At 43.0% G+C, this 20,574-nt stretch overlaps 1 protein-coding gene across 1 annotated transcript in view; it reads right to left on the bottom strand.

Moving 5' to 3' along the window:
• Positions 1–20,574, bottom strand: part of ARHGEF37 (Rho guanine nucleotide exchange factor 37) — a 138,060-nt gene that overhangs the window by 26,366 nt on the left and 91,120 nt on the right. The window contains exons 7-8 of the mRNA XM_069764153.1: positions 10,602–10,810; positions 2,623–2,753 (exon numbers count right to left, since the gene is read on the bottom strand). Of these exons, the coding sequence (XP_069620254.1) occupies positions 2,623–2,753; positions 10,602–10,810 (340 nt within the window). The remainder of the gene's footprint in view (positions 1–2,622; positions 2,754–10,601; positions 10,811–20,574) is intronic.

Genomic DNA, 20,574 nt, shown 5'->3' with positions numbered 1-20,574 from the left:
TTTGCTTATTTTCATGTGTACTATTGATTTATGAAATAAAAATTAAAAAGACAGGTATGCTTTAAAGGACTGATTCTGTAAGAATTAACTTATTGATATGCTCTCTCTTTTGCCAGCTTGATGATGATCTGATGATGGATCTGATGAGGACAAGAGCCATCAGTTTCAGAGATATCTGAATAAGCATTTTTGCTAACATGTTAGTTGAGAATCCTATTGGGAAATATTAGGTTTTTTTACATCACTTGGCCGATGCTTATAACAATTTTGGTGGTTCACGTAGATTTCATCAAGAAGAGAATTTCCACCAAAATTGACTGTATGCATCTTTGCTTTGGTGCGGGTCGAGTATGTTGGCCTTTGGCTGAATCTGATGGTTCCCCAACAGAACCCCAAACACCAATCTACATGTAAGTATAGCCAGCAAGTGAGGTAAGTGAAAGGTGAACATAGAAAGCCCATCTCAAAAAGTGATAGGACAGAGTCAAAAGGGAAAATGAAAAACAGTGGGAGAGAAGCAAACTAAGAAAGGAAAACTAAAAACAAAAGAAGCCATCAGTATTTGAACGAGACAAAATGGACTGTAGCTCATCAGAGAGGGAAACCAATCATGGAGCAAAAGGTCACCGGTTAGGATCCCAAATCTGAGCTATGACTAATTAGATTTTATCTCTCTGTCTAATGGCATTCCTGATGCAATGACTTTTTGCCATTTTTTTCCATGAAATTTAATGTGCTAGTAAGTAATATCACTTTTGCCAATAAGGTTGTGGAGAATTATGAATTTACTAGAGTTATTTCCAATGGTTATAATAATAATAATAATAATCTTTATTTTCATATATCGCTAACATATTCCGCAGCGCTTTACAGTTTGCAAACATTATCATCGCTGTCCCCATTGGGGCTCACAATCTAAATTCCCTATCAGTATGTCTTTGGAATGTGGGAGGAAACTGGAGTACCCGGAGGAAACCCACACAAACACGGAGAGAACATACAAACTCTTTGCAGATGTTGTCCTTAGTGGGGCTTGAACCCAGGACTCCAGCGCTGCAAGGCTGCTGTGCTATCCACTGCGCCACCGTGCTGCCAATGGTTGGTTCTATTTCCCTTTAGGGTCAGCATTTGAAAAGCAGGAACTTGTTGTAGGATAAAGATAACAAAGGGGAGATGTTTGCAATCATATGTCTTTTCTTTAAATGTGGTTTGGTTTTGGATTTATTATGCCATTTTGTATTGTTGTGTCTGCAGTTGAGTATTTAGTTTAAAACTCTGCACATTTTTGGTTTGTGCAATGAGAAGCCCTTTCACATTTTTAATTTGCCAGATTCCAAGAGCTGGTACTTTGGACCGATGTGGTGGGGGAGCCTTGGCCACAAAAATCGGTAAATATGGTCATAATGATTCAGTTATTGTAGAGATCTGTTGATCTGGTTATTATCATGCTTGGTGCAGGTGGTATAATTTTGTTTCCAGTCTTCATTTTCTCTCCTTTTGTTGTGGTCAAGTACTCTGCTTTGGCATTTGCCACTGTTTGTTGGATGTTGGTGGGATTGTAATTTATTCTTAAACTGCTTGCAATCAAAGAACTATTGAAGGGTTATAAAAAATCCAATTGTTCGTTAGATAGCAGATGCCCTATCTCTGCAAAAATTTTGCTTAATCTATTGTGTATAAATAGTCTAGTCTATTCTTCAGATTATGAGTGTTATTTTTGTTTTCTACAGTCTATGGGTCCATTTTATCAAAGTTTTTATGCCTGCATTATAGCTTAAAAAGCTTTGAAAAATCACAGGTTCTAGGTTGTGCTAAAATGTTGCAACTTTTGTTGTTCTCACGCCATTTTTGCCAACCTCCAATAAAGTAGGTGCAGCTGAGGTGGGACAGCTGTATAACCATATGAATTTGACAAGCTGCAGCATTCGCTACTCCCCAAATCTTACCACATTTGGGATGATCGGTGCAAAGGGACGTACATGCCTCTTAATGAATTAAGAGCATCTGATTTCATCAAATCTCCTCATCAAGGCCGGTGTGAACAATGCTGATCTTTATGAACCTGAGACTTTGTTTTTATATTCTTTGAGGCTCTGAGAATTAGGGAGTTGCTTCCTAGAAGCCATAGGGATTCTTCTGGCTTCTGGTATGTTTTTTTTCTTTTGTTTGTTTGTCTCTAACTATGTGAAGTTTGTTCTCCACAAATCCAAGATGGATGAGTCGGGAAGAGGCACTTGAATCTGATTAGGTGCAGTTCTCAGTTGTCCTGTCTGCCCGTTGAGTATGTGTCAATCTCTTTTGGTGATTGGGCCTCCACTTGCTTCATATTTTTTAATTCATGAGAATGATTTCTCTTTAACCAAATTCCAATTTAGGGTAGTTCTTCCTAAAGCCATTTTGGATCTGGGGGTTTTGGTCTGAATTGTTTTTCTTCACACTCATTTAAAATTGGTGAAACAATGGAGGCCTTTCACTTAAGTTTCAGCTAATCTGATATTCACTCCTTGGTAAGATGAACGTCATATTGTTATATTCTACAGTAAATGCTCACCCGTCTATGCTGTTTATTTAATGATTTACTTATGTGTTTGAATTAGTGGAAACAGGGTTGAAAAGTCTTACCTTGGGTACTATGCCAGCCTCTTGCTTTATAAACAGACTCACACGTTGAGACTTCTTAGATATAGTACGAGTGTTCAGCGTTGAGACCTTTTCCTTTATAGTCCGCTGGTCAAACTGCAGGTACTTTTTGGCTGTTTCAAGAAGAAAAAAATAAGAGGATAATGATTTGTACATAATATTTGCTCCTATAATTCAGTCACAGTTTTGGTAAATGGAACCTATAAAAACTAATGAGAAACAAGGAATTTAAACACTTTACTTCTCATTAGGTTGAGCTATAAGGGGCTACAGTCAAAGTTGTAACTGGGCCCCAAAGCCAGAGGGCCATTGTGTTACCCATATCGCCTCTGCATGAAAGTGAGGATGCTGCATAAGAAAGCGAAAGAAAGCCTGCCAATCTGTTAGGGTCCTCTACAGAGCGGGTTGAATCCCTCAGGTTTGGAGCGCCTCTCACTTCCCTTGGGATCTGCTACATTTTTTAGAATTAACACTGCAAACTCCAGACATGGGAACACTACATTGTCTAACCTTCGAGATCAGACCGAATATATCATTCTAGATGTAGAAACATTCAATCTTTTAGTGTATATATAAACAGTCATTTCAGTTACACGTTGAAAGGTGTAAGAAGTTTGTTGATGGTTATAGGAAGTGATTGATTGCAGATATTTATTTTAAGGCTGTGTGCACACGTTGCATTTTTTTCGCATTTTTTCGCTATAAGGGTATGTTCACACGTTCCTGATTTCCATCCTTTTTTTTCAGGACTGAAACCGCAGCTCTTGGCAGAAAACGCAGGTCCTTTTTTTGGTCCTTTTTTTGTGCTTTTTTGGTGCGTTTTTTGATGCGTTTTTTGATCCTTTTTTTTATGCAGTTTTCTATGCAGAGTCTGTGTGTTTTCTAGGAAGTTTTTTTAGGGTTAAAATGGCTGAAAATACCCTAACCCTAACCCTACCCCTACCCCTATTCTAACCTTAGTGGAAAAAAAAAAAAAATTCTTAATTTTTTTATTGTCCCTACCTATAGGGGTGACAAAGGGGGGGGGGGGGGGGTGTCATTTACTATTTTTTTATTTTGATCACTGAGATAGGTTATCTCAGTGATCAAAATGCACTTTGGAACGAATCTGCCGGCAGATTCGGCGGGCGCACTGCGCATGCGCCCGCCATTTTGCAAGATGGCGGCGCCCAGGGAGAAGATGGCTGGACGGACACCGGGAGGCCGGGTAAGTATAAGGGGGGGGGAGATTAGGGCACGGGGGGAGCATCGGAGCACAGGGGGGGGGCATCGGAGTACGGGGAGGGGATCGGGGCAGCCACACTCCGCCCACGCACTTCCGCCCGCTTCCCCGCACTTCCTGCTGCAGCGGTTCGGCACCACAAGCCGCAATAAAACCCGCAGATATATTTTTGATCTGCGGGTTTTACTGCGGGTTTGACCTCACAATGGAGGTCTATGGGTGCAGAACCGCTGCGGCTCCGAAAAAAGAAGTGACATGGTACTTCTTTTTTACCGCGGCTATTCAGCGCGGCTTTTTTTCCCGATTCCCGCATCATGTGCACAGTGGTTCCTGTTTTCCATAGGGTACAGTGTACTGTACCCTGCATGGAAAACAGCTGCGGAACCGCAGCGGCAAAAACGCTGCGGTTCCGCAGAAAAAAAACGCACTGTGTGAACATGGCCTAAAAATGCTTAAAAAACGTAAACATTATGCATCCCATCATTTAGAATGTATTCTGCAATTTTTGTGCACGTGATGCGTTTTTTCCACGAAAAAAACGCATAGCGGTAAAAAACGCAGCATGTTCATTAATTTTGCGGATTTTTCTGTGTTTTTCCTGCTATTTGATGCAATGGGAAGCTCCGGAAAAAAACGGATTTCGGGCAGAAAATGTCCGGTTTTGCTCAGGAAATTTCTGTACGTGTGCACATATAGCCTAAAGGATGCGTAAAGGGTGTGCAACCAAATATTAAGTTGAGGGTGCCAACAATTTTGTCTGGAACATTTTTGGGGTTTTGTGTGAAATTATGTACAATTTGCCTTTGTTTCTTTGTGTTGTTCCAATACACATAAATTAAATAAATATTTGTATAAAAAACATTTGCAATTTTCTGGGAGAAATACTTCATTTTCTGAAACAATTTAAAGGGTGCCAACACTTTCCGCCATGACTGTACATATGTAGAAACAGATCCTTTAATGGCTAGAGCTAGAGATGTATGACTTTTTTAACAATAATCTAATATATAAAGCTGAGTGTGTGTGTGTGTGTGTGTGTGTGTGTGTGTGTGTGTGTGTGTGTGTGTGTGTGTGTGTGTGTGTGTGTGTGTGTGTGATTGGCATCTGCACCGTCGCAGCTACAGCCACAAAATTTTGCACAGTCACACGTCTGGACCCCGAGAGTGACATAGGCTATGTTGTGAGGTGAAATTTTAACCCCGTGCTTTCCAATTCACCAAACAATTTTGCCCCTATCTACATAATGGGGAAAAAGTGAAAGGAAAAGTGTTGGAGGCAAATTGACAGCTGCCAGATGTGAACAAGGGGGACTTAAAGAATGAGAGCGATGGCGCCAAAGAGTATATACCGTACAGTTGCTAAGGTTGGGCCCCGACATGGAATACTCACCACACACAGGGATATGAACACACACACAAAATGCGCCACACATTACCACGTGCTTGAACACATATCACGCTCCGCACACATTTCACCACACATACATCAACCTCGCCACATAAAAGTCGAAACACAAAAGTCGCCGCTCAAAACTCGCCACGCGCTAAACTCACCACATGCAAAACTAGGCTCACGCAAAACTCGCCACATGTGCAAAACTCACCTCATGGGAAAACTCGCCACACGCAAAATTTGCACCCGCGGAAAAATTGCCACATGCACAAAAGTTGCAACACATGCAAAAGTTGCCTCACACAAAACTTGCACATACTCCAAAGGCACCACACATAAAACTCGCCATGCGCAAAACTCGCCATGCGCAAAACTTGCTGCACACAACTTGCTAACCTGTTACATGCAACTCGACACACAAAAAGTTGCTACACGCATGTCGCCACACAAGACTCATCTCACAAAAGTCGCTACATGCATGTCGCCACACGCAACTCAACACACACAACTTGACACACGAAACTCGCCCTAAAACACACACAAGTATGGTATTATCCTTCAAAAATAAAAATCTGATTAATAAGCAAACTACAAGAGCAACAAATGTACCATATAGGAAATCCGGCAGCTGTCAGTCACATGACCTGTCTATTATGTGTATGTGTGAGCTAATATATACTGCCAGGGGGGAGGGCTTCCTTTTGGCTGGGGATTTATCAGGCTGCCAATTTAGCTTACAAATACTGAGGTAAAAATATTGACCAAATAACGTGTGAACGAGGTCTAATACAGGAGGAAATGACATACAGATATATACTATATACAGGAGAGATGACACACAGGTATATACTATATAGAGGAGGAGATGACATACAGGTACATACTATATATACAGGAGGAGATGACATACAGGTATATACTATATACAGGAGGAGAGGACACACAGGTATATACTATATACAGGAGCAGATGACCTACAGGTATATACTATATACAGGAGGAGATGACATACAGGTATATACTATATACAGGAGGAGATGACAGATATATATTATATACAGGGGAGATGACATACAGGTATATACTATATATAGGAGGAGATAACATACAGGTATATACTTTATACAAGGGAGATGACACAGCAGGTATATACTATATACAGGGGAGATGACATACAGGTATATACTATATACAGGAGATGACATACAGGTGTATGCTATATATAAGGGAGATGACAAACATGTATATACTGATGTGAAAATGAGAGGTGTGAGGTGAAAATGAGGGGTGTGAGGTAAAAATGAAAAGGTGTGAGTGCAAAATGAGAGGAGTGAGGGAAAATAATGGAGTGATCGGAAAATGACAGATGTGAGGTCGAAATGACAAGTGTTAGGGGGGAATGAGGGGAGTGAGGGGGAAAATAAGAGGTGTGAGGGAGAAAATGAGAGATGTGATGGGGAAAATGAGAGGTGTGATGGGAAAATAAGAGAAGTGAGGTGCTATAACTAACCACAGATATTTACTATGCCCAGGCAACCCTGGGCTCTTCAGCTAGTTTATAATAAGATTGTAACAATTGGTCTTACAGTGGTTTTCAAAAGTATTCACCCTCTTGGCATTTTTCGAGTTTTGCTACCACACAACCTGGAATTTCAAAGTTTTTTTTCATGGTTTGCATTAGTTCATGCAAAGAACATGGCTACAACTGTGAACATTTGGTTTTCTTTCTATTGTGAAGCAAACAAATAGGACAAAATATTTGAAAACGTCAGTGTGCTTAACTATTCACTCCCTATAGTTAGTACTTTGTAGAGCCTCATTTTGAGGCAACTGCAGCTTCAATTCACTTTAGATAAGTCTCTATGAGCTTTCCATATCTTAACACTGGGATTTTTGCCCATTCCTCAACGCAAAATTGCTCCAGCTCCTTCAAGTTAGATGGTTTCCTCTGGTGAACAGCAATCTTCATGTCTGATGATCGATTCTCAAATGTATTAAGGTCTGGGCTGACTGGGCCACTCCAAAACATTTACACGTTTCCCCTTAAACCACTTGAGTGTTTCTTTGGCATTATGCTTTGGGTTATCTTGTTGGAAGATGAACGTCCGTCCCAGGCTCAAATCTCTGACAGATTGAAACAGGTTTTGCTCAAGAATATCCCTGTATTTCGCACCATCCAGAGTTTTGGTGGACAGCCCTCTCTTGACATGTTTGCTGTGGTACCATGTTTGTTATATTTGATGATAATGGATTTGATGGCGCTCCAAGGAATCATCAGAGATTAGGATAGTTTTTCACAATCCAACCCTGACTTGTACTGATTGCTGAGTGTTGCCTCTTGCATAATAGTGTTGCAGCCTGTGTGTCCTTTCAGGAAAGGTGTGTATATACCAAACAGACCATGACCTTTAGATTGCAACAAGTAGACTTAATTTCACTAAGCCTGTGATTTATAATTAATTAAGGTAATTGCTTGCACCAGAAATTTTTAGTGGCTTAATGGAAAAGGGACTGAATATATATGAACGTGCCACTTTGAGTTAATTGATCATAAATTTAAGCCTACATTTTTCTCACTTCACCATACTATTTAATGCTGATGCATCACACACAAAATGGATTACAAAAACATTTTAACACAGGTTGTAATGTAACAAAATAAGCAAAAAGCCAAGAGGGTGAATACTTTTGCAAGCCACTGTGGAAGTTGACGGCAACCCTGGCATACTATGCAGACATGTTTTCCTCAGCATTGCTCAAGGTGCGCTAAGCGTCAGTGGAAAAAAAAAAAATCGCTTTTAGCAGAGGATTTGATTCACTATAAGGTCATGCTCAAAACTTATAACTCTGCCCTTCATCTGGCCAAACAATCCTACTTCACCACCCTCATCACTTCACTAGCTAACAAACCAAAATGAGTTTTTGAAACCTTACACTTCATTTTGAGCCCTAAAGCAGGGGTGTCAAACTGCATTCCTCGAGGGCCTCAAACCATGCGTGTTTTCAAGATTTCCTTAGCATTGCACAAGGTGCTGGAATCATTCTTTGCAGGTGATTAAATTATCACCTGTGCAATGCAAGGAAATCCTGACAACATGACCTGTTTGCAGCCCTCGAGGAATGCTGTTTGACACCCCTGCCCTAAAGCACAGGCCTCCATCACCAACCTCAGCAGTGATGATGTACCCACTCATTTCCTATAAAAAAAATGAACCACACCCAGAAGGACAATTTTGCCCAATCTCCTCAGCGCCTGGATCCCCTTCCCTGCTGCACTTCAAGCTCACTTGATATCTTTGAGCCTGTTACAGAAGAAGTTACCCAGCTCCTCGCTTCTTCTTGACCTACAACGTGCTGCAGTGACCCTATTCCCTCACATCTCCTGCAGTATCTCTCACCGTTTGTCAACACTCACCTAACTAATGTATTTAACTTCTCTCTTTCTTACGGTATCTTCCCTCCTCGTTTAAACAAGTCATCATAATAACCCCTTTACTAACTATAGACCTGTTTCTATTCTTTCATTCATCTCTAAACTCCTGGAACACTTGGTCCACTACCGTCTAATCCGCTATCTCTCAGATCACCCTCTTTTTGACCCTCTACAATCTGATTTCCTCTCTTCACACTCTACTGAAACTTCCCTTACTAAATTCTATAGTGATCTATTAACAGCTAAATCCAAAGGTCACTGCTCCCTGCCGATTCTCCTGAATCTTTCTGCTGCATTTGGCCAGTGGATCACCAGCTCCTCCTCACTATGCTCTGCTCTATCAGGCTCAAGGACACTAGTCTCTGCTGGCTCTCCTCTATCCTCACTGACTGCTCCTTCACTATATATTTTACAGGCTCTTACTCCTCTCCTCATCCCCTATTTATTACAATTAATTGCTGGATCTGAAATAACAAGCACTTTTTAACCTATTGTGTCCTCCCCATTTTCTTGTAGATTGTAAGCTTGTAAGCAGGGTCCTCACTCCTAATGTAACTGTTGAAACTGTCTTACCTTGTATTGAATTTATTGTATGTGCTGCGGAATATGTTGACACTATACAAATAAAATTATTATTATTTTTACATGTCCACATACTGGCTCAGTCCCATTCCTTCTATGTTAATTGTAGCCATAAGACTTTTTGACAGACCACCATTAATAATAATAATAATAATCTTTATTTTTATATAGCGCTAACATATTCCGCAGCGCTTTACAGTTTTTGCACACATTATCATCACTGTCCCCGATTGGGTTCACAATCTAGAATTCCTATCAGTATGTCTTTGGAATGTGGGAGGAAACCGGAGTGCCCGGAGGAAACCCACGCAAACACGGAGAGAACATACAAACTCTTTGCAGATGTTGTCCTGGGTGGGATTAGAACCCAGGACCCCAGCGCTGCAAGGCTGTAGTGCTAACCACTGCGCCACCGTGCTGCCCGTATTATCTACCATAACTTAGTCTTGAAGTTAATACGTAAAATATACTAGTGTCCAGCGGATATAGGGAGGGGTTCTAATAACTACTGGCAGACCAATGAGCCCTGTTGGGTGGCCCGTGGATAGTGAGAGTCAAAATGAAAAAATTAGGTACTGCTGCACTGATAGATTGAACAAATGGAAAAGGAACAATTGGGAATAAAGTGACAAGTACATGAGTATGTAGAATTAGTGATGAACAGTGAAACAAACATGTAGTTGAGAGCAATACACAAGTCCGACTTCCAGTAGTGTAAAGTAAATCTGGGTGCTCCAGCCAATAGCGCCCCTGGTAACCACTCGAGCGGAAGCAGGGAGAGGTCTTGATATTTCCTGACACTAGCCAAGACCGTCCCGATTGTGTACACCCTGTCGCTGGTAGAATGGCTTTAATGTTTTTTTTTTAATCAAAAACAGTGTTTACTAAGCACCCGATGTTATTTATATGCACTAATGCTTTTTACTTACTCAGAGAAGGCTATGTGTTCTAGTTTCTCTCTTAGGTATTGACATTATCTCTTCTCTTCACAAACCATTGATCATCTTCGAGGGCTGGATATACTAGGTGTGCCCACTTCTAAACTTTAACTTTATGAATATTGTCATATTTATAAAGAACTCTTTTTAATCTATATAATCAATTGTAGGGAAAACCATTAGCTCCTTTCCACCTCTGCCTTGCAGCTCATCTTTAGTGCACATTTCTAACCCACATTGAGCACTGTATTCTCCCAGGAAGTTTTTAGCCAAGTATAACATATGCCAATATTTTAATATAAAATACGGTACCTTAAAATATATAATTTAGGATTCTACAATCCTTTAAATTTAAACCATTTCATTAAGTGTCATTTACTAAAACATTTCTCACCAACTTCTTTGCGTCTCTTATTCTCATTGATGTTGACATTCACCTCCTTCATGGTGTCATGGGCTCTCTGCATTGCATCTCGTGAGTCTTTGTCCTGTGCATCTGTGCTCAAGATATTCTTTAGTAACAATGGATACTTCATGATACGTTGTACAGGCATGACAATGTAGAAGCTGAGATCTGTGTATTGTGATGATGATGATGGACTCCTATGTGGAAATAAAAGAATGCGGTTAGATTATAACATGGTGCACATGTAGAACAGTAAAATTACATAACTGAACTGTGACTTTTAAAAGTTATAAAAGAAGCAAGTTTGTTCCAAATATTGTTACCGACAAAATACATGTTTGTACAGATAGTCATTTTCTAAAGATGTCAATGGACAATAATTAAAAGAATGTGCATGACCAATCGGTTAGAAGATAAGGTAAAAACATTATCTGTCAAAAGGTTCACGCCCATGGAGGGTATGCAGATGTTACCATATGTCCATTTGGCATTTCACCTGTATTATTGTGCTTCCGTCACCAGCTGTGCACAGGGAGAATGTAAAATGTTACTCCCAAAATAAGTTAGAACTTACTAATTGCTGGGAGTCTGACGGCTGGTACATCCATCAATCCTGAGAACGGGGCACTGGAACAAGCTCTAGAATCCCATCCTGAATGGAGCAGAGGTCCACATGCTTATTCTCCACACCTTTCATTTTATATAGCACTGATAAAAATAGCAGAACATGCTTGTGCTTGGCTACAGCAGTCCAATAGACAAAGACTGAACCAGAATTCACCACCACTTCATTCAAGATGAAACTGCAGATAGGATTTCATAAGGAGATTTAAGGAGAATATGGAGTTATGGTATGTCCTAGCCACACACCACTTACATTTTCAAGATCTCTGGAACGGGCCAAACCCCATCCAGTATCTAGATCCGTTCTAGCACCCTAGGGTGGGGAGGTACGCAAAGTGGCTAGTAGAAGCCTGGTAGCGGAGCCATGTTTGGTCTCTAAGAGTAACGGGGGCCCAGCTGCATCCGATGGCGCCAGATCCTCCAAACTATTACCTTCCAATGGGAAGTTGTGATCTTTGATAGGTGTTGGGAGATTTAGCTACACACCGCCAGAGGAGGGGGATATAAGCCATCCCAGGGGTGGGAAAAGGAGTGACAGACAAAAAGGATAAAGGCTTGTGTAAGGCCATGTGATCTCTTGGTCATGCTTACTCTTCACTTCTAAAGGGAGCCACATCAAGTAACGTGCTAGAAGGACCTGGAACTAGCTGGATCCCCACACACCCATGCGGCCCAACACATAATCGAACATCAAACTGGTGACTGACATATTTCATCTGCTTATACTTTTGTACTATCTCCTGTATTTGCATATTTGACCATTGTATATGTATAGCCATTGCGTATATATTGTTTTCTTTAGTGTGCCCTTAGGGCGATTAAATATATAATTTAACCTTGGGCTGTTCTTTTATCTAGATCTTCGATTCCACACATCTGTGCTCTCTATTTTAACTTCACATGCTACCAGGGCAGGTTTCTGCCCAGATATAATCCCACTAACGGACTGAGTTTATATCTAACAAGGAACTGGTTGCAGTCTTACCGGGCTGATAGGGCTCTGTTTCACTGGTGTAAGTGAAAGAGGCCTCTCAGCCTGTCAGGGTTGTCAAAGCATGTTTTGCCAAGTCAGTGGCTGCATGGGCCACATTCTCTCAGTCTCAGTCACAGCTCTTGGCAGTGACGTAAAGCGCTGCTTACAAGCAGAGGACATCTGGCGGAATACTCATTGCTCTCCAAGCCAGGACTATGGGTGTATGGAGCCGTGAATATTCATTGTTCTTTAATAGCGGGCACAGCAACCTCAGACGCTGGCTTGCTGTAGTGGACGGGTGATCCTGTTTGCCTGCTACTAAAGGGAAGGAATATCTACTGCTCTCCACGTCCATAGGAGTGGAGAGCAGTGAATATTCTTTCCCTTAAGTAGCGGGCACACGTGATTGTCCGGCGGCTTTTGAATTCTGTGCCTGCTATTAAGGAAAAATGAATATTCACTGCTTTTCACTCCCATGAGAGTGGAAAGCAGTGAATATTTGTTCCCTTAAGTAGCGGCCACACTTCAGAGCCCAGGAGCTGCAGGAAGCTGGGTGCTGTGGCTAACAGCGTGTCCACTATTAAAGAGAAATGAATATTCACTGCTCTCCACTCCCATTGGCATGGAGAGCAGTGAATATTCATTTCTCTTTAGAAGCGGGCACAGGTGTTTGTCGCAGCAACGGGCTCATGTCTCCTATGACTCGCTGCTCCCCCTCCGTCTTTTAGTTTAAAAAAATACTGTATGTGAGACCCTCACTAGAGTATAAGCTGAGGGGAGCTTTGGCAGCATAAAAAATGTGCTGAAAAAACTCCGCTTATGCATGAATAAATATGGTAATTATATGTAAATGCTATAATTCTCTTTATTTTAATGCAATACACAAGCAGTCACATGATATTCATCTATATTTGTATTCATGTATGTAAATTGTAGTAAGCAAAGGATAATACCTATGATGAACATTAACATGAATCATTTTTTATTTGGTTCTCAATTACTTGTATATTTATGTGTGTGTTTGTTTTAATTTGTTTTGACTGTTTAAAAAAAACACAATTTAAATGTGAATGTGTCTTGATACCTTTCACAACAAAAAAAATTATCTGATTGAAAAAATAACTTGCTTTTTTCTTTCTTTGGTATTTCGCCATTTACTTTACTCACTCTGGGATCTTTCCTTTGTTCAGCACACTTCTCTTCTTTTAGGTAATTCACACACTGTTCTGCCCTCCAGTTCTTTAGTAAGAACTTAAAGACCAAAGTCTTGCATTTCAAATATCCTGTGTCTCTAGATACAGTACATCTACTATATAATTGTCTAAGGGTCACTTCCATCTGTCCTTCTGTCTGTCGCGGATATTCATTGGTCGCGGCCTCTGTCTGTCATGGAAATCCAAGTCGCTGATTGGTTGTGGCAAAACGCCCACGACCAATCAGCGACGGCCATAGTCTGGCAGTGAAATGGCCGCTGCTTTACTGCCCTGCAGTCAGCGCTAAGCGCTCACACAGGGTTAATGCCCGCGGTCCGTTAACACAGCTATTAACCCTGTGTGATCAACTTTTTACTATTGATGCTGCGTATGCAGCATCAATAGTAAACAGATGTAATACTACAAATAATAACAATAAAAAAAAAGGTTATTCTTACCTTCCGAGGTCTGGTGTTGTCCTCGGCAGTGCAAACGGCAGGTTCCGGTGCCAAGGATGCTATGCAAGAAGGACCTGCCATGACGTCACTGTCATGTGACCGCGATGTTATCACAGGTCCTGCGAGCAGGACCTGCCATGACGTCATGGTCATGTGACCGCGACGTCATCACAGCTCCTGCGCTCATACAAACCCTGGGACCGGAAGCTGCTGCGTGCACCGCACACAGGGCCAGGACTTCAAGGGGCCTTCGGAAGGTGAGTGCCCACATTGCATATACTACGTGAGCTGTGTTACATACTACATGGGCTCTGTTATATACTACATCTCTGTGCTATATACTATGTAGCTGGTGCAATATATTATGTGGCTGGGCAATATACAATGTGACTGTCCAATATACTACCTGGCTGTGCAATATACTGCGTGGCTGACCAATATACTACATACCTGTGCAATACACTACTTGGCTATGTTATATACTATGTAGCTCTGCTAAAAACTATGTACGCTGTGTTATATACTATGTCGGTTGTGTTATATACTACGTCACTGTGCAATATAGTACCTAGGCCTGTGCTATATACTACCTACATATTCTAGAATACCCGATACGTTAGAATCGGGCCACCATCTATTAGGAAATAATGACCATTTGCTAATCCTCTGAAGCTTAAGGTACCTTCACACTGAACAACATTACAACGATAACGATAGAGATCCATGACGTTGCAGTGTCCTGGATAGCGATATCGTTGTGTTTGACACGCAGCAGCGATCTGGATCCTGCTGTGACATCACTGGTCAGAGCTAGAAGGCCAGAACTTTATTTTGTCGCTGGATCACCCACTGACATCGCTGAATCGGCGTGTGTGATGCCGATCCAGCGATGTGTTCACTGGTAACCAGGGTAAATATCGGGTTACTAAGCGCAGGGCCGCGCTTAGTAACCCGATGTTTACCCTGGTTACCATTGTAAATGTAAAAAAAAAAAAAACACATACTCACATTCCGGTGCCTGTCATGTCCCCGGCGTCCGCTTCCCTGCACTCCTCCTGCATCCTGTGTCAGCGCCGGCCGGCCGTAAAGCAGAGCACAGCGGTGACGTCACCGCTCTGCTTTACGGCCGGCGCTTACACAGGATGCAGGAGGAGTGCAGGGAAGCGGATGCCGGGGGCGTGACAGGCACCGGAATGTGAGTATGTGTTTTTTTTTTTTTTTACATTTACAATGGTAACCAGTAGAGTTGAGCGACCTTGACCTTTTTAGAGTCGAGCCGGGTTTTGCGAAACCCGACTATGTCCAAAGTCGGGTCGAGTGAAATCGGCCGATTATGACGTAAAGTCGGGATCGACCGAAACACGAAACCCAATGCAAGTCAATGGGGCAGCATAGTCGGCAGTGAGTGGGGGCCAGGAAAACACCTAGAGTGCCCATTTTAATGTCAAAACCATCCATTCTTCTTAATGAAGCTTGTCAAGCGTAATTTACCTTAAAATAATTGGAAGGCATTTGAAATTGGGGGTCATTTGGCTAAAGTTGTGGGGGGTAGGGCTGGTTCAAGTAATTAGTGGGCCCAGGAAATCTGGACCACGTCACGGCAGTGGAGCAGGGAGAGGTAAGTATTTCAACTTTGCAAGTGCTGTGATCCTGAGCAAGCAGGGGGGGCCCACTCGTTGGCATTGGCACTGGCACAGGGCCCCTCAAAGTACAGCGGTGTGTTTGCACGGCGGGGGCGCCTCCCACCGGCAGCAACACTTTTGCGTACTATGAGAGGCCCTGTGCCAGTGACGTCGCCAACTAGTATTCCTCCCCCCACCTGATGAAGGAACCTGCACTTTCATCTGCACCTTCCTCTTTGTCCCCGTGTAAGGTGGTATGGTATGCGGGAAGAGCAACCTGACTTTCAGCAGGGTCACAATGTTGTTGTGTAGCGTGCACGGGGAATGTTGCGTTATGGGTCAATGTACCAGCAGACTCATCTATCACTGGCTGGGCAATGGGCACGATGAAGTGGAAACACAGATATAGGCCCAAAGAAGAAAGTGGGCTAAATGCAGTTCAAAATTGGTAACACAGGAATAACCAGGGGGCATTGCAGTGGAGGACAACTGGAATGAGAGGCTGACACAGAGAGTAGGGCCAAATCAGTAAGTAGTCGAAATGCAGTTCAAAATTGGCAACCGTAGTAAACAGGCGGCACAGCTTTGTTCAGTGGAGGAGAACAGCAAGGAGTGGCAGACACCGATAGTAGGCCCCAACCCAACTAGTAGGCCAAATGCAGTCTAACATTAACAACTACTTAACGAGAGGCTGAAAATGGAATTTCAGGACAGGAAACCAGGAGAACAGCAAGGAGTGGCAGACACCGATAGTAGGCCCCAAACCAACTAGTACGCCAAATGCAGTTGTTCCATTTAACCACAATTTAATGAGAGCCTGAAGATAGAAGCTCAGGAAAGGCAACCTGGGGAACACCTTGGAGTGTAACACACCATCTCTCTCCACCCCATACCCATTTTGTAGGCCTAATGCTGTGTACTTTTCTACAACTACTAAACGAGAGTCGGAAGACCGAAGCAATGGCAAGGAAACCTGGGGAACACCTTGGAGTGTAACACACCATCTCTCTCCACCCCATACCCAATTTGTAGGCCTAATGCAGCCTACTTTCCGACATCTACTAAACGAGAGCATGAAGATCGAAGCTCAGGAAAGGCAACCTGGGGAACACCTTGGAGTGTAACACACCATCTCTCTCCACCCCATACCCATTTTGTAGGCCTAATGCTGTGTACTTTTCTACAACTACTAAACGAGAGTCGGAAGACCGAAGCAATGGCAAGGAAACCTGGGGAACACCTTGGAGTGTAACACACCATCTCTCTCCACCCCATACCCAATTTGTAGGCCTAATGCAGCCTACTTTCCGACACCTACTAAACGAGAGCATGAAGATCGAAGCTCAGGAAAGGCAACCTGGGGAACACCTTGGAGTGTAACACACCATCTCTCTCCACCCCATACCCATTTTGTAGGCCTAATGCTGTGTACTTTTCTACAACTACTAAACGAGAGTCGGAAGACCGAAGCAATGGCAAGGAAACCTGGGGAACACCTTGGAGTGTAACACACCATCTCTCTCCACCCCATACCCAATTTGTAGGCCTAATGCAGCCTACTTTCCGACACCTACTAAACGAGAGCATGAAGATCGAAGCTCAGGAAAGGCAACCTGGTGAAAACCTTGGAGTGTAACACAACCTGTCTCTACACCCCATACACAATTAGTAGGCCTAATGCAGCGTAGTTTCCAACAGCTACTAAACGAGAGCCGGAAGATCGAAGCTCAGGAAAGGCAACCTGGGGAACACCTTGGAGTGTAACACAACCTCTCTCTACACCACGGAAGGGCTGATTCTTAGGAAGGAAGGCTGTTGTAAATAAGCATTGCGCGTCCGAGGGTGATTATATTCTTATTCGGTATCTACTCACCCTCGGACGCGCCATGCTTCTTGATTTGTAATTAATGTTTATTTGCAATGTGCTTTTGACTTACTCAATTATTTTTTTAATTATTGATTTTATTAAATTAATAGTTTAACATCTTATTGGAAATAATTTAAAGGAGACGCGACAGGACAACACTCGGTGGATGCCATATCTGTGTTAACAACTCCAAAAAACTTTCAGTTAACTTCTTGCAGGAGAAAGAAATTGTAGCTGTTGGACCTTTGTAGTACAGTTCCAGATATTTGTTGTGTGTTTGTTTTGATTGTTAAAATGTCTGCATTTGAGATCTCAACACGATCTTATTTTTTATAATCAAATTAATTTTTTAAATATTTTATTAGGTTGGTTCAAGGGGTACACGGGCCGCAGTAGACAGGTCAGTGGAGGCCTAGTGGAAGGAGGGACCGCAGATGCGCCACTGTTTCACCCATACACAATTAGTAGGCCTAATGCAGCGTAGTTTCCAACAGCTACTAAACGAGAGCCGGAAGATCGAAGCTCAGGAAAGGCAACCTGGGGAACACCTTGGAGTGTAACAACAACCTCTCTCTACACCACGGAAGGGCTGATTCTTAGGAAGGAAGGCTGTTGTAAATAAGCATTGCGCGTCCGAGGGTGATTATATTCTTATTCGGTATCTACTCACCCTCGGACGCGCCATGCTTCTTGATTTGTAATTAATGTTTATTTGCAATGTGCTTTTGACTTACTCAATTATTTTTTTAATTATTGATTTTATTAAATTAATAGTTTAACATCTTATTGGAAATAATTTAAAGGAGACGCGACAGGACAACACTCGGTGGATGCCATATCTGTGTTAACAACTCCAAAAAACTTTCAGTTAACTTCTTGCAGGAGAAAGAAATTGTAGCTGTTGGACCTTTGTAGTACAGTTCCAGATATTTGTTGTGTGTTTGTTTTGATTGTTAAAATGTCTGCATTTGAGATCTCAACACGATCTTATTTTTTATAATGAAATTAATTTTTTAAATATTTTATTAGGTTGGTTCAAGGGGTACACGGGCCGCAGTAGACAGGTCAGTGGAGGCCTAGTGGAAGGAGGGACCACAGACAGGCATCGAAGGCCTAAAATAATAACACATGGCTGTAGGCAATTTTAAATTGGTTCCAGGGGTACACGGGCAGCAGTGCCCTGGTCAGTGTAGTAGTAGTTGAAAGAATGGACCGCAGACAGGCATCGAAGGCCTAAAATAAAAAAATTGGGCTGGCTGTAGGCAATTTTAAATTGGTTCCAGGGGTACACGGGCAGCAGTGGTGTGGTCAGTGGAGGCCTAGTGGAAGGAGTGACCACAGACAGGCATCGAAGGCCTAAAATATTAACACATGGCTGTAGTCAATTTTAAATTGGTTCCAGGGGTACTTGGGCAGCAGTGCCCTGGTCAGTGTAGTAGTAGTTGAAAGAATGGACCGCAGACAGGCATCGAAGGCCTAAAATAAAAAAATTGGGCTGGCTGTAGGCAATTTTAAATTGGTTCCAGGGGTACACGGGCAGCAGTGGTGTGGTCAGTGGAGGCCTAGTGGAAGGAGTGACCGCAGACAGGCATCGAAGGCCTAAAATAATCACACATGGCTGTAGGCAATTTTAAATTGGTTCCAGGGGTACACGGGCAGCAGTGGTGTGGTCAGTGGAGGCCTAGTGGAAGGAGTGACCACAGACAGGCATCGAAGGCCTAAAATATTAACACATGGCTGTAGGCAATTTTAAATTGGTTCCAGGGGTACTTGGGCAGCAGTGCCCTGGTCAGTGTAGTAGTAGTTGAAAGAATGGACCGCAGACAGGCATCGAAGGCCTAAAATAAAAAAATTGGGCTGGCTGTAGGCAATTTTAAATTGGTTCCAGGGGTACACGGGCAGCAGTGGTGTGGTCAGTGGAGGCCTAGTGGAAGGAGTGACCGCAGACAGGCATCGAAGGCCTAAAATAATCACACATGGCTGTAGTCAATTTTAAATTGGTTCCAGGGGTACTTGGGCAGCAGTGCCCTGGTCAGTGTAGTAGTAGTTGAAAGAATGGACCGCAGACAGGCATCGAAGGCCTAAAATAAAAAAATTGGGCTGGCTGTAGGCAATTTTAAATTGGTTCCAGGGGTACACGGGCAGCAGTGGTGTGGTCAGTGGAGGCCTAGTGGAAGGAGTGACCGCAGACAGGCATCGAAGGCCTAAAATAATAACACATGGCTGTAGGCAATTTTAAATTGGTTCCAGGGTTACACGGGCAGCAGTGGTGTGGTCAGTGGAGGCCTAGTGGAAGGAGTGACCGCAGACAGGCATCGAAGGCCTAAAATAATCACACATGGCTGTAGTCAATTTTAAATTGGTTCCAGGGGTACTTGGGCAGCAGTGCCCTGGTCAGTGTAGTAGTAGTTGAAAGAATGGACCGCAGACAGGCATCGAAGGCCTAAAATAAAAAAATTGGGCTGGCTGTAGGCAATTTTAAATTGGTTCCAGGGGTACATGGGCAGCAGTGTATGGTCAGTGGAAGTCTAGTGGAAGGAGTGACCGCAGACAGGCTTCCAAGGCCTAACATAACAAACTTGGGCTGGCTGTAGGCACTTTTAAATTGGTTCCAGGGGTACACGGGCAGCAGTGGTCTGGTCAGTGGAAGTCTAGTGGAAGGAGTGACCGCAGACAGGCTTCCAAGGCCTAACATAACAAACTTGGGCTGGCTGTAGGCACTTTTAAATTGGTTCCAGGGGTACACGGGCAGCAGTGGTCTGGTCAGTGGAAGTCTAGTGGAAGGAGTGACCGCAGACAGGCTTCCAAGGCCTAACATAACAAACTTGGGCTGGCTGTAGGCACTTTTAAATTGGTTCCAGGGGTACACGGGCAGCAGTGGTCTGGTCAGTGGAAGTCTAGTGGAAGGAGTGACCGCAGACAGGCTTCCAAGGCCTAACATAACAAACTTGGGCTGGCTGTAGGCACTTTTAAATTGGTTCCAGGGGTACACGGGCAGCAGTGGTCTGGTCAGTGGAAGTCTAGTGGAAGGAGTGACCGCAGACAGGCTTCGAAGGCCTAACATAACAAACTTGGGCTGGCTGTAGGCACTTTTAAATTGGTTCCAGGGGTACATGGGCAGCAGTGTATGGTCAGTGGAAGTCTAGTGGAAGGAGTGACCGCAGACAGGCTTCCAAGGCCTAACATAAACTTGGGCTGGCTGTAGGCACTTTTAAATTGGTTCC

The sequence above is a fragment of the Ranitomeya imitator genome, chromosome 4 (genome assembly GCF_032444005.1).
Source record: "Ranitomeya imitator isolate aRanImi1 chromosome 4, aRanImi1.pri, whole genome shotgun sequence".
Taxonomy (NCBI): domain Eukaryota; kingdom Metazoa; phylum Chordata; class Amphibia; order Anura; family Dendrobatidae; genus Ranitomeya; species Ranitomeya imitator.
This window is presented reverse-complemented; position numbering and strand designations above follow the sequence as displayed.